This window comes from Petaurus breviceps, unplaced genomic scaffold (assembly GCF_028583685.1).
Source record: "Petaurus breviceps papuanus isolate PSGF00001 unplaced genomic scaffold, PetGlider_PUasm1.0 83963, whole genome shotgun sequence".
In the NCBI taxonomy this organism is placed as follows: Eukaryota; Metazoa; Chordata; class Mammalia; order Diprotodontia; family Petauridae; genus Petaurus; species Petaurus breviceps.
The window spans coordinates 1-12547 of record NW_027186643.1 but is presented as its reverse complement, the minus strand read 5'-3'; the positions used below and the strand labels follow the sequence as shown (position 1 = coordinate 12547).

The 12547-nt window shown below is 61.5% G+C and overlaps 2 protein-coding genes across 3 annotated transcripts; both read right to left on the bottom strand.

Moving 5' to 3' along the window:
• Positions 1-303: 303 nt before the first annotated feature.
• On the bottom strand, positions 304-5775 carry RAB1B (RAB1B, member RAS oncogene family). 2 transcript variants are annotated; one of them, XM_069106953.1, is made up of 8 exons: positions 5618-5753; positions 2942-3014; positions 2559-2654; positions 2363-2458; positions 1516-1647; positions 1253-1423; positions 809-954; positions 304-398 (listed from the first exon to the last, which is right to left on the bottom strand). In XM_069106953.1, exons 1-7 carry the CDS (start codon positions 5629-5631, stop codon positions 838-840), a joined length of 699 nt encoding a protein of 232 aa, XP_068963054.1. In that variant the 5' UTR covers positions 5632-5753; the 3' UTR covers positions 304-398; positions 809-837. The 2 variants fall into 2 exon arrangements, with proteins under 2 accessions (XP_068963054.1, XP_068963055.1); XM_069106954.1 differs by having other exon boundaries at positions 304-1423; positions 5618-5775.
• A 493-nt stretch (positions 5776-6268) lies between these two features.
• On the bottom strand, positions 6269-12216 carry KLC2 (kinesin light chain 2). The gene is made up of 16 exons (XM_069106952.1): positions 12089-12216; positions 11088-11358; positions 10756-10986; positions 10594-10663; positions 10156-10378; positions 9455-9542; positions 9241-9342; positions 8963-9136; positions 8764-8863; positions 8608-8657; positions 8447-8514; positions 8257-8365; positions 8015-8170; positions 7803-7927; positions 7642-7699; positions 6269-7253 (listed from the first exon to the last, which is right to left on the bottom strand). The coding sequence occupies exons 2-16, from the start codon at positions 11325-11327 to the stop codon at positions 7170-7172; spliced, it is 1878 nt and encodes a 625-aa protein (XP_068963053.1). The 5' UTR covers positions 11328-11358; positions 12089-12216; the 3' UTR covers positions 6269-7169.
• Positions 12217-12547: the final 331 nt, after the last annotated feature.

Below are 12547 nucleotides of genomic sequence, written 5' to 3'. Positions count from 1 at the left end.
AGAATGGGGGTGGGTGGCAACCCCAAGGAAAGGCTGCCCTGCGAGGGTCCCCACCCTGCAGCTTCAATACAAGCAAAAACACGTTTGTGTATATGGGCGTGTTCGTGTATGTCACACTGACCAGGGGACCACGGGACAAAGGAAAACGGAAAGGGTGAACGGACTCCCCCACTGAAGGAGTCCTAGGGTCTTGAGACTGTGTCCCTGGCCAACACTGACTGAGACTGACACACTCAAGCTGTTTGGGAAAAGGGGGCCATGACAAAGGAAGAAATGGGGAAGGGAGGGGCACAAGTAATGGAATCAAGGCAAGAAACACCATTTACTCTATCCTGGGGTGGAAGGAAAAACACCAGGAGCGAGTAAGCCAGCCTAACGGCAGAGGAAGGGGGACAATCCTTGGGGGGTTGGGCAGCAGGCCCCAGAGCCGCCCTCCAGCAGGTTAGAGCCGGGGCCCAGACCTTCCACCTCCACAGCCTCCTGGGGCCCAGAAGGGGACAGGTGGGAGGTGCACCAGGGGCAGAGGGAATTAACAACAGCCCCCCTCAAAGCACAACCCCAAATCCCAAATTGCTGCCGCCCACCCACTCGGGCTTTGTGCAAAGCCTCACTGCCCCCCCCCTCCCCAAGCCATTATGGACGGATTGAGCGGAAAGCTCAAGGCCAGGAGGGGTTAGCGGCAGGGGAGGGCAGGCTACAGTGATGCAAGGACAAGGGAAAGAGAGCAGGGGTTGACAAAGCTCCCCAAGGCTGCTCCCTCCTGATGTCTGGCCCATCCCCCCCAGGATCCTCATCCCCCAGTCTGGGCCTTGGGTCTACGGAAGAGGCTCCCTGCTCCTAGGGTGTAGGGGCTCCCCAGGACTCACTGCAGCTCTGAGGGAAAGCAGGGGGAGCGAGCTGGAAACAAGGCAGACAACTCCTCCCCAAGAAGGCTGGGGAGAGGGCAGGGGCTGGGGGGGCAGGACTCGGGAGGCCTCAGGCTGCTGGGCAGAGGCTCTGTGCAGGTCCCCAGCCCCTACCTGCAGCACAGATCTGACCGGGAGCTTTGGGAAGGTCGGGGGTGGGAGTGGGCAAGAGGACTCACTGCCCACAAGCCACAGAATCAAATGCCCCTTGGTGGTGGTGGGAGGAGGGGGAGGCAGGCTTGGGGCTCCGCCTCCTGGCCTCAGAGGCATCATCTGAAAAGAAGGTGCCCTCCCAGGCCCCCCCAGCCCCGCAGCTCTGCCCCCTAGCAGCAGCCTCCGCTGGCCGGCTTCACCGGAGTGCTGTCGATCTTGAGGTTGGGTCGCTCGCCCCCCGAGGCTGCCCCAGGACCCATTCGCTTCTTGATCTCAGCTGCCATGGTCATGAACGCCTGTTCCACGTTGGTGGCATTCTTGGCGCTGGTCTCCAGAAAAGGGATGCCCAGAGAGTCAGCAAACTCCTGAGGGGAAGCCAGGGCAGGGCGGGGCAGGTCAGAGGCTCCAGAGATGCCCGCCTGAGCAGCACCCCCCGCCCCTAGCACTGACCCCTCACCTTGGCAGTGGGGTTGTCCACTACCTTCTTGGTGGTGAGGTCACTTTTATTGCCCACCAACAGCTTGTTGACATTCTCACTGGCATATCTGTTGATCTCCTCCAGCCACTGCTTGACGTTGGCATAGGATTCCTAAAGAGAGTGCCATCAGAGGTGAGTGACAAGGCTCCCTCCCTCCAGCCCCCACCCAGAGCAGAAAGGAGGGGGGCAGCTGGAATCAACCTTCCCTGCCCAGAGGGAGATGAGAGGTCAGATCACAGGATGCTTAATAGGCTTCTTAGATCCCCTGCTTGGAGAGAGGCTGAGAATCTGGGGCAGAAGGGCAGCACCCATTTTACATCTTGGTGGGTAAGGGGCCAAGCAGCTGGGGCCGATGTTCATCCATCACTGCCTAACCAATGGAGACTGGAGTGAGAAGCCCAGATCCAGACCATGTGAACATAAGCCAGGCCCAAGATTCTCTGTCTGGAGAATGGGAGCAAAGGAAGGACCAGTGCCAGAAGGAAGGGAGGCTATCATTTTACACAGGACGAAACAATTTGCCCAGAGAATAATCCTGGCTCCTCCTCCTACAGGAGACTGAAGGTGGGGGGGTGGTGTCTGTCTGTCTGTCACAGCTCTAGGAAAATGTCTCTCCATGTTAAGAAGGGCTGGGCCTGGGTACTCAGCTCCCACAAGCTTCTGGGAGACCCCAGCCTAGAAAATTCAGTCCCCTGTGTGCCAATGTTAATAAGGCCCAGGGCCCCCTCTGCCCTGTTTCCCAGCTGCACCTCAACCTCCGACTCCTCCTTGAGCTGTTACTGGCAGAGTGCAGGGCCTGGCCTGGGCTACCAGGAAGGGCTGTTACCTGGTCAGTGACATCATACACCACAATGATGCCGTGGGCTCCTCTGTAATAGCTGGATGTGATGGTCCGGAATCGCTCCTGACCTGCTGTATCCCACTAAGGCAAGAGACAAAAGGCAGGGATGGGGAGAAATCTGGTCAGGGGGCCCAGGCCAGGCACTGCACCCCGCCCCCTCCCCGCACAAAGCTGCACTCACAATCTGAAGCTTGATGGTTTTGCCGTCCAGTTCAATGGTTCGGATCTTGAAGTCAACCCCAATGGTGCTGATGTAGCTTTCAGTATATGTGTCATCCTGGGAATGTCAGAGTGTGCAGTCTCTGAGAACCCAGGAATTCTACTCCAGCTGAGGGACCCCAGCCTCCTGAGCACATTTCCCCAAAAGCCAACAGTGGGTTCTATCTCCACCCTTCCCCTACCCCCAAATAAGCCCTCCTGTGCCTTCTAATCCTTGCAGACGCACAGCCCACCCTGTATCTGAGAAGCCAGAGGGCAGCCGGAATTCTCAGCTGCCTTCAAGCAGCCCAAGACCAAGAACTCCAGATGGCAAAGCAGGGCCCCGGAGACAGTGGGGACACTCACAGCAAAGCGGAGGAGCAGGCAGGACTTCCCTACGCCTGAGTCACCGATCAGCAGCAGTTTAAACAGGTAATCACTGTAGGGAGAGGAAGACAAATGTGTGAGAGGCCAGGAGAGGCCCTGCTCCCATGAAGCTCTCACTGGGGCCCAGAGAAAATAGAAGTGAGAGCAGAATCCTGAAATTGGGAAAATTGTGGAAGACAGAGGCAGACGGGGGCTTGGCGTACTGCCTGGTAAAGGTGGAAAGAGAATCCAAGACCTGTTAGAAGGAGGGATCGGGGCTCTCTCCCCTCCCCACATGTCCCCATAACTGGGCTCGGAAGAGAAAAGCCTGCTGGGATTCAGGGCAGAGGCTCACAGGAACATGGCAACACACAGCCTCTTGCCACTGGTCAATCGAAACCAGCCTGTGAGGTGTCACTACAGGTATCCTTACCCCCTTTCTACAGATGAGGAAACTGAGGCTTAGAGTGGTGACCACACAACTGAGTAAACATCAGAGTCAGGATCGGAACCCAGGTGTTCCTGACTCCAAGCAAGACCTGCTACTCACTCCACCACAAAGCCGGCCTTATCAGGACTGGGGGAGACCCTGAGAAAGTGGCTTCACAGACCCAATGCGGTCTGACAGGCAAAGCTTACAGCAATGATTCGGTACCAGGGAGGGGGAGGGTCAAAGAGGGGGCACCTCCCAAACATTCAGACAGGGACAAAGGGCACGAGCCAGTCAGGACGAGATGACTGACCATCACAGGGCAATGGGACTAGAAGGGACGAACACCAGTGTATCATTCCCATTTACAGGGAGGAAAACTGAGGCTCAGGAGAAATGATGGAGGAGCTAGAAAGCAGCTGCTGAGCGCCAATCAGGGCAGAGCCAGCCTGCCTCCATGGGGCAGCGCAGCCAGGCCTCACTGGCTTCAGGCTATTTCAGAAGGATGGAGAACAAAGATGACAAGAAGGAGGAAAGGCCAGCGCTGGAAGGCCTGAGGGCCTGAGGGAACCTGGTCTGGCTGCTGTCACCCAAACACAACATCCCTGGTGGGGATGGGTGGAGGCAGTCATGGGGGACTTAAAAATAAAAGAATAAACTAAAATCAAAAAGGAGAAGAACAAACTGTTCCATGCCAAAGAAGGTGGCTCCATGCGGGGGCAGGATCTGAAGCCCTTGTGTCATGGACTCTGGCAGCGGGTGAAGCCCCCAGATCCTTTCTCAGAACAGCATTTGTAAATAATGAAGGGAAATGCTCAATATTACTTAAAGGTTAGTGAAAATAAAGATGGGATTGTTTGTGTGCCCGGGTTCAGAGAGCCCTTGAAATCGTGGTGAAGCAGAAGCAGCCGGGCAGAGGCATTGCACCCTCCCCCAGGCTGTAATCAGTGTGGGCGCCACAGCAGGGTCCCTGACATTTCTGGCCCTGGGGGCCTCAGAAGCGGCAAAGGCACTCAAAGTGTTCCTAAAAGTCAAGGGAGGGCCCCCTCCCAGCATGCTGAGGCAGCCAGGGCATGGGGGTGCTTTCCCCACCTAACATTCACCCTGCTTTCCGAGGAAGGGGAGGGCACATATGCCCACTGCCACCCAGCCTTCTTAAGCCCTTGGGAGGTGGCCTGGACCAGCCACTTGCCTCTCACGGGCTCCCCGAGCCTCCTTCCGCGGATCTTCGGGGGGCTCTGTCTGAATGCACCCTCCCCCCCACAATCCAGCCTCCAGACAGCTGCCCACCCAGGTCCCTCCCGTGTGCCTCTCTCCAGCCTCAGGCCCTGGCCCAAGACCGTCCCTGCTCGGGCACCCTCCCCATGACCTCGCTCCCAGAACGGGCACACAGGGGCTCACCCTGCTCCGCCCCCCATCCGCCGGCCCTCCCAGCCTGGGGGTGCTCCCTGCTCACCGCGGCGGCATTTATTAAGCACCTACTGCATCCCGAGCCCCGGCTCGGCCGCGGGTATACAGCGGCCCCGAGCTGGGGGGGCCGGGCTTCCCCTCCCCCGGGGAGCATTTTGTCTCTTGGGTGCCCGTAACACAGTAGGAGGTTAATAAATGCTTCCGGAAGCGCGCTTCCTCACGGACCCCTAGATTTACTTCTTAAACGTGAACACCGGTCCTTAAGGAAACATGGGGCAGGGGGCGCCGTGTCCATAGCCGGGTCCCCGAGTCATGTCTACACTGGAGAGAGCTGGGTGGGCGCCGCGGGGGGCTGCAGGGCGCCCCTCCGCATCGGGAACCTGGGGCCTAACGTGTTCCCACGCCTCTGCCGCGACCCCGTCACTGCCAAGCTCACAGCGGGGGGCCGAGATACGAGGGGGCTCCCCGGGGGCCCGGGTCTGGGGGAGCGCCGACCTAAGTCTACAAGAGTCACGGCCCCCACGACCCCCCCACCCCAAGTGGCTGGGGGGGGAGACAAGGGAAAGGAAGAGCAAGGGGGCGCAGCCTCCTCGGCCCCCTCCCAGTCTAGGGGGCGTGGGGGGTCCTGGCTAGGCAACCCCTCATCGCAGGACCCGGATGTGTGTGTGTGGGGGGGGGGGGTCACCGAGGGCAGGAACCCGGATGTCAGGGAGAAGGGCAGCGAGGACCCCGGGCGGGAGCCCGATGAGGGGAGGGGGACAAGTCAAGGACGCGGGGCCCGAGGCCTCCCTGGTCCGAGGGGCGGCGGTCCGGCGGTCCGGGCAAGGGTCACTCACTACTCAGGGTTCATGGCGGCGGCAGCGGCCCCGGTCGGTCGCTCCCTCCCAGTCTGCTTCGCTCCGCCTCCCGCTCCAAGATGGCGGCGGCTCCGCCCCCACGCGCAGACGCAGGCGCAGGCGCAGGCCCTCCCTTCTTGTTGTCGCACAGCGCGGCCTCTTGGAACCTGTAGTTCTCTCCTGACTTCATCCTTTCCCCGACTGCGCAGGCGCCAGGACGCCGCGGCGTACGTACGACTCCTTGCTTGGCCCGCCCCCGCCACCGTACTGCCTTCTGGGATTTGTAGTTTTCTACTCACTTCCCCAATCTTAAGCTTTTCCAGTGGAGCAAGGCTGGAGGGAACTTGGGGCAATAATCATCACACCTACAGCGCCGTCAGCTGCTCTGCCCCCACCTAACATCATCCCTGACCCTCTGCGTCTTCTGTGAAAATGAGGGGCTTGAACCCAATCTTCCATATTTCTTCCTTTGATTCTTAGACTGCCTGCATGGTGGGCAGGATGAAAAGGGGATCCCCGAGCCTCCAGTCTCCTCTTGTCCTATACCCGACAGCCTGGAGCACCCTCCACCCCACCCCCAAACACGAGGGCACAGAAGGATGCAGAGCTGGGGTGGGAGGGAGCCCTGCTTCCACTGAGAGACTGAACTCATTTGGATTCAAACTGTCTTTATTTCTACAGCAACATCTGAACAAAGCATGTGGGTTCCCCGGCCCAGCCCAGCCCTGGCCCCCTCCCAGCTACAGGGAGGGGAGTGCAGAGCCCTCCCTCAGAGCCTGAGGGGGAGAACAGCTCGGCAGGTGGGACCTCGGGAGGGAAGGGCTAGAAGTCCCTGGAATGTGGCTCAAAGGTGGGGTACTTAAGGCCCCGAAGGAACAAGGGTGTCAGCTATTGTAGAGGGGGCCATGGTGCCTCCGGCTTACACTAATGGGCTTCAGGGGGTGGGAAGGGCTTAAGGCCTGGGTAGCATCCCTGGAAAGGGGAAGGGCAGAGAGAGGTACCACAGACAGGGCTTGGGGAAGGAAGCGGCCAATAACTTATTTCTTTATATACAGAAGCAGAGGCCTGGGGAAGGAGGAGGGAGATTCCTAGGGTTGTCTTTCCCCAAGGCCAGGGGGCCCGGCATGCTCTGGGAAGTGCGGCCAGGGCCCTGAGGAGGCTCCAGGGGACTGCTCTTCACTTTCCTGGCTTCCACTGGAAGGGAAGGGAAATAAATACAGGCGTGGGGGATCCTGGCTCCTCTCTGCACTGTCACCAACGGGACACTTCTCAACTTCGTGACTAACAGTGCTAAACTGGGCGGGGGGCAGGGGAATAAGCCTTGAGCTGCTAAGCCTGAAATGACAGGGGAAGAGGTTACCCTGAGATTGAACAAAAAACAATGGGGGAGGGGGACCTGTGGGAAACAGCTGTCAGGGGAAGGGTGGCTGAAGCAGGGCAGGAGGAAAGCTGAGGCTCAGGTCTCCCCGTACCCCCATCCCTGTGGGGCATGACAAGCAGCCAAGGAAGGCCCAGGAGCTGGGGAGGGGGCAGGCCCTCCGACCCCTCCCTCTTAGCCAATTAGAGAGCTCCGGCGAGAGAGGTCAAGAGAGCTGGAACTGAGCATGCGGCTGTCGGACAGGTTGGTGTCACCGGACTGTGGGCAGATACAGTGAGTGGGGTTAGAGGAAGGGCCACCTGCCTCATACCCACTAGCCCTCAGGGGTGGGGAGGCAGTGCTCTCAGGGTCCCTGCCACAAGCCTAGTGAAGGTCCAGGAGGCCTGGGCACCTTTGGTCGGTGGCCTAGAGAGGCACTGATTGGGCAGAGGGTGGTGCCAGCCAAGGGATCTCCTTCAGGCAAGGCAGACTGGCACGAGGCTCAGCATCAGCCAAGCAGGGTCACACGGCCAGAGCGGTGGCTCCAGCACCCCATGCCGGCTGCAGAGATCCATCTGCCCTCAGGAACCTCGTGTTCTAATCACAAAATGGTCCCGAGTGGGAGGGAGCACCCAGTCTGGGAGGCTTCGTCTCTGGCTCTCCTTACCTGGCTGGCCTCTTCTGTGCTCTTGTGAAGAAAGTTGAGGGAACTGGCTCGTTTCATCCTGCAGGAAGGAGAGGAGGAGCTGACATTTGGGGGTGGGGGCAGCTCAGAGAACCTAAAGCTGGGGGGGGGCTGGGTGGCACTAGGAGTCAGAGGGCTCTCACCGGGGGTTGGGAGGCTCTTGGGGGCCACCCCCCTGTAGCTTCTTCACTAACATCTCACTGCTGCGCCGGAGGGCATCTCGGAGCTTCCCAAAAGAGCCGCTTCTCCGGAGGGAACCACTGCCATCCTGGGGCCGGAGGAGCTGGTCACACTGTGCCCCCCTGCCCTCCTGCCCCCGCCCCGCCTCCCCGCCACCTCCCTGAGGCCTCCTCACCCCAGCCCACTCGGCCGTGGGCCCCGAGTCCTCGGGCTCCGGCTCGGCCCGAGACCCCCCGGCTCCGGTGCCCTCTCGGCCGCTCCGGCGATCCCCTCGCCCCCCGCCGTCCTTCAGCAGCTCCACCACCTTGGTCTGACTTGCTGCGTCCAGGCCCTGGTTGCGGGAGGAGAGGGGTGAGGTGGGAGTGAAGCTGACAAGGCCCTGGCCCCTCCCACCCTGACCTCCCAGACCTTGCCGACCTGCTTCCGACTGCGGCTGGCACAATCCTCCAGGGTGTGAGCCGCCTCCATCTTCCCCTGGCGGCGGTACAGAGCTCCCAGGCTCCGCAGCGTGGTGTTCACCGTGGGGCTGGAGGAGGGGGCGGGTGTGAGCCGGGGCCCGCCCAGCTCCTGCCCCTCCATCCCCCCCACCCCGCAGAGGCCCTGTCACCTGTCCACTTTACAAGCCTTGTACCAGCTCCCATACTCTCCATAGGGGGTGGTGTCCCGACGCTTCTCCTGAAGGGGAGGAGAAGAGTCAAACCTTGTGCGGGGAAAGGGTCGCGGCCGAGCCCCAGGTGAGAGGGGAGCTCAGGCTCTCTGCCCCCCTACCTTGCTCTCCTCTCGCTCTTCAGCGTGCATCCAGATGGGTTTGTTGTCTCCTGGGGACACAGAAAAGAGGGGCAGTCATGGGGCCCTGGTGCCCTGACACCAGGCTGACAGGCTTATTCCCTTCCCAAGGCCAGGAGGGGCTGGGGAGGCACTTGCCATTGACTGAGCCAAACTCTTTCTCATGCGCCCGAGTCAGGATCTCCTTATACAGGGTCTCTGCATCTTGGTACTTGCCCTGCTTCAGATAGCAAGAGGCCTGTGGCAGGGGCAGAGCAGGGGAAGAGTGAAGGGCCCGCCCAGTCCCAGCTCTGCCCGCCCTGGCCACCCCTCCCAGGGCATCCCTCGCATCAGGCACCAAGTTATTCTTGGTCTTGGCCACGTTGGGGTCGTCCGGGCCCAGACGAGCTTCATAGATCTCCAGAGCACGCCGGTAGTAGTACTCCACTTCCCCGGCCTTGCCCTGGTTCTGACAGAGCAGGGCCAGGTTATTCAGCTGCTTGGCCACATCAGGGTGGAATCTGCCCAGCACCTAGGAGGAGGCAGAGGCTCTCTTCACTTGTGCTCGGGCCCAGCAGCCAGCCAAGCCATCAGGCTCCTCCCGCAGCCCAGGGGCAGGGCCCACACCGGCTCTACCTTCTCTCGGATCTCCAGGGCTCGCTTACACAAGGGCTCTGCTTCTCTGTACTTGCCCCTTTTGCCATACAGAACCGCCAGGTTGTTCAAGGTAGCTGCCACCTGGGCCCAGGGCAAAGGAAGGGAGAAGGCTGCAGAGGCCTGCCGAGGCAGGGGCCCTCTTTCACCCCCCCCCAGCCCCAGCCCCAGCCCAGGGAAGCCAGGCCTCACTCACAGCAGGATGGTCCTTGCCCAAGGTCTTCTCCCGAATGGCTAGAGCGTCATTGAGCAGGTGGGCGGCCTCTTTGTATTTGTTCTGGTCCCTGAGGGGACAAAAAGACAGTGGGGGGGAGGCAGAGGAAGGACCACCACAGACCCTTCCTGCTCCCCATCTATAAAATGAGGCTCCTTGCCTGGCCCACTGGGCCACACATTTGCTCCCTTGTACAGGGATATTTTCAGTTTCCATCAGGGGCTTGGGAAGAGGAAGGCTGACCTCGGAGGAGTGATGGGTCAGTGAGGGGCTTTCGGGTACCAGTGTAGGTTTTCTCAGGGTGGGGTGTAGGTGGTGCTCAGCATTGTATCCCTGGCCCCTTCCTTCTTCACCTGGGGTAGGGTCAGGCCTATGCAGAGCTACTTTGTACAGAATCCAAGGCTGCTTCTCACTCAGTCATTTTCGATTCTTGCCTGGCCCTTCATGACCCCACTTAAGTATATATATATATATATATATATTTTGGCAGAGATACTGGAGGGGTTTTCCATTTCCTACTCCAGCTCATTTTACAAATAAGGAAACTGAGGCAAACAGGGTGAAGTGACTTGCCCAGGGTCACACAGCTAGTAAGTATCTGAGGCTGGATTTGAGCTCATGAAGAAGAGTCTTCCTGAGGCCAGGCCGGGTGCCCCATCCACCTCGCCAGGGCATCCCCTTACCGGTACACCAGAGCCAGGATGTTCAGCATGGTGGCCACATCCGGGTGGTCATGTCCTGAAGTCTTTTCCAGATCCTCCAGGGCCTGCTTGCAGAGGGGGACTGCGACCTCATAGCGCCCCTGGGAGGCATACTGAATCACCAGATTGTGCAAGGTCCTCAGGCGGGCAGGAATCTCATAGCCTCCATGCTGGGCAGCTGCATCTCCGCCCCCAGGGCCCTGAGCTGAAGGAAGGCAGGAGGTCAGAGGGGGCCCTGGGCATCCAGGGCTGGGGCAGAGTCTGCATGGGGGAGTTTCCCTCCTATCTGCATCCCTCTGGGTCCTCAGGCAATGCAATCACCCTCCCAGGCACACATGTGGGAACCTTCATGGACTGTGACCTCCTGACCATCACAGGGCCCCCAGTTAAGAAATCATCTTCTGCTGCTGGCCTCCCTACCTGGGTTCTGTTCATCCTCATTAGGGAAAAGGTCATCCAGAGAATCCTTGGAAACATCCCCCTTCTCTTCCTGAGGAAGGAAGGGCTAGAATCAACAAACCAGAAGGGGACAGGGAATGGGGGGGGGGGGGCCCTGCCAGCCGGGGAGGGGATCGGGCTCACGCTGGGAGAAGGGTCCTCGTCCAGCTTCCGGATCTGGCTCATGAAAAGCAGGTGCTGCTTCTCTTCCTCCAGCTGGACCACGGCCTGTTCGCTGCGCTGCAGCTTCTGCTGGGTGCCGGCCAGCTCCTCCCGCAGCCACTGGTTCTCCTGTACCAGGCGGCGCACCTGGGCGCGCAGCTTCTGCTTCTCCGACTCCACAGCCCCGAGGTGGCCCGATAGTGCCAGGATCACCTACGGCCCCTCGGCCGGGAGAGCGGGCTCAAGGGGGGCTCCAGGCGGGTCTCCTGCCGCCCGCCCCACCCCGTGCCCCCCAGACCCAGCTGCCCGGGTACCTGAGCCTCCCCAAGTCCCAGCTCGATGGCCTCCAGGGATCGGCGCAGGAGCCCGGAGCGCTCTTGGGCTCCGGGCTCGGCCTCGCCCGCCTCCCGCCCGGCCACATTCTCCAGCAGGGAGGCCAGCAGGGCCCGGTGCTCGCCCCTCAGGGTCTCCAGCCCCTGGATGACCGCCTTGGTGCCCAGCACGATCTCATCCTGGCTCAGCTTCTCCTCCCGGGACATCACCAGGGTGGCCATGGCCGGAGGGTTCGGATTGGGGAGGAGGCCCCTGCGGGGGAGGACGAGGAAGCTGGGCTGGGCGGCCAGGGCGGCCCGAGTTCTGCCCGGGGTCCTGCCCCGGCTCGGCCGGACTTCCTGCAGTGGCCTCCAGGGGGCGGCTCCGGCAGCGCTCTCCCTTGCAGACGCATTGCAGGGGGTGCCGGCCCCTGCACGGCCCGCGGGGACCCGGCGCAGCACCAGGGAAGCCGGAGAACCCCCCTATTGTAGGGGGCGCACGGGGCTGTCCCAGCCCGATCTGCCCTGTCCATCCGCCAGGCATGCAGGTCCTTCTGGGGGGGGGGGGGGCCGATCTCCACCCCCATCCCCTCGCTTTCCTCTAGGCTGCATACAGCTTGTACTAGGTCCAGAGAGTTACTCCGCGTGTGGACCCTACCCCCTGGGGCGCCCTGGCACAGAGGGGAGCTCCCCCTCCTCCTGGGGCATGCCGTAAGAAAGAGCTCTGCCTCCTCCTGGGGCACCTCAAAACAGAGGGGAGCTCCTCCTCCTAGGGGCACCCCAAAACAGAGGGGAGCTCCCCCTCCTCCTGGGGGCACCCCTTACCAGAGCAGAGCTTGGCCTCCCTGGGGGGATGCCCCATGACAGTCCCTGCCGGCCCCCGAGGGGCGCCCCAGACTAGAGGGGGGAGACCCCCGCCCCGCAGGGGGCGCCCGAGGCGGAGGGGGGAGCTCCTGGTCCCCCGTTCTCTCCCCGGAACGACGCCCCGCCCTGCCCCCGCTCACCTGCGACCCGGACCCAGTCCCAGCTCTGGCCCGCCCCGGCCCAGCCCGGCCTCCTCAGCCTCAGCTGCCCCGCAAGGCCCGCGCAGCCTCCATGGCCGCTTCTCCCGGCGGCCCCCGCGCCCACCCCCGCGCCTGCGCAGTAGCCACCGCAACGGGCCTTAAAGGGGAGGGGAGGGAGAGAGGGGGCTGTTCCCCCCTCCCGCCCCAGCATCCTTAAAGGGGAAGGTCAACGGGGGAGGGGGAGAGGGGGGCGGAGAGGAGCGACGCCCCCCCCCGCCCCAGGTGGAAGGGTGGGATTTGCTGGGAAACGAGCCAGGCTGCTCTTGGGTATGCCGAGTTTACACTCCCCAGACTTCCCCATCCTTCTCTATCCCTCCATTTCCTCCCTTCTCCCCATCCCCCATCCTCCCACTCCTCCATCCCCCATCCTCTGCATCCCCCCATCCCCTCCATCGCCCC

Bases quoted from the DNA above. Each gene is read 5' to 3' on its own strand.
- KLC2 (XM_069106952.1), bottom strand. From the start codon at position 11,327: ATGGCCACCCTGGTGATGTCCCGGGAGGAGAAGCTGAGCCAGGATGAG. The intron at 9,137-9,240 runs GTAGAGCCGGTG...GCCTCCTCCTAG, and splicing joins CCCTGGAGATCCGAGAGAAG to GTGCTGGGCAGATTCCACCC. The intron at 8,864-8,962 runs GTGCCTGATGCG...CCCCTGCCACAG, and splicing joins CCAAGACCAAGAATAACTTG to GCCTCTTGCTATCTGAAGCA.
- RAB1B (XM_069106953.1), bottom strand. The intron at 1,648-2,362 runs GTAACAGCCCTT...CACTCTCTTTAG, and splicing joins TGTATGATGTCACTGACCAG to GAATCCTATGCCAACGTCAA. The intron at 955-1,252 runs CCGGCCAGCGGA...AGTCCTGCCCCC, and splicing joins TCGACAGCACTCCGGTGAAG to CCAGCCCCTGCCCTCTCCCC.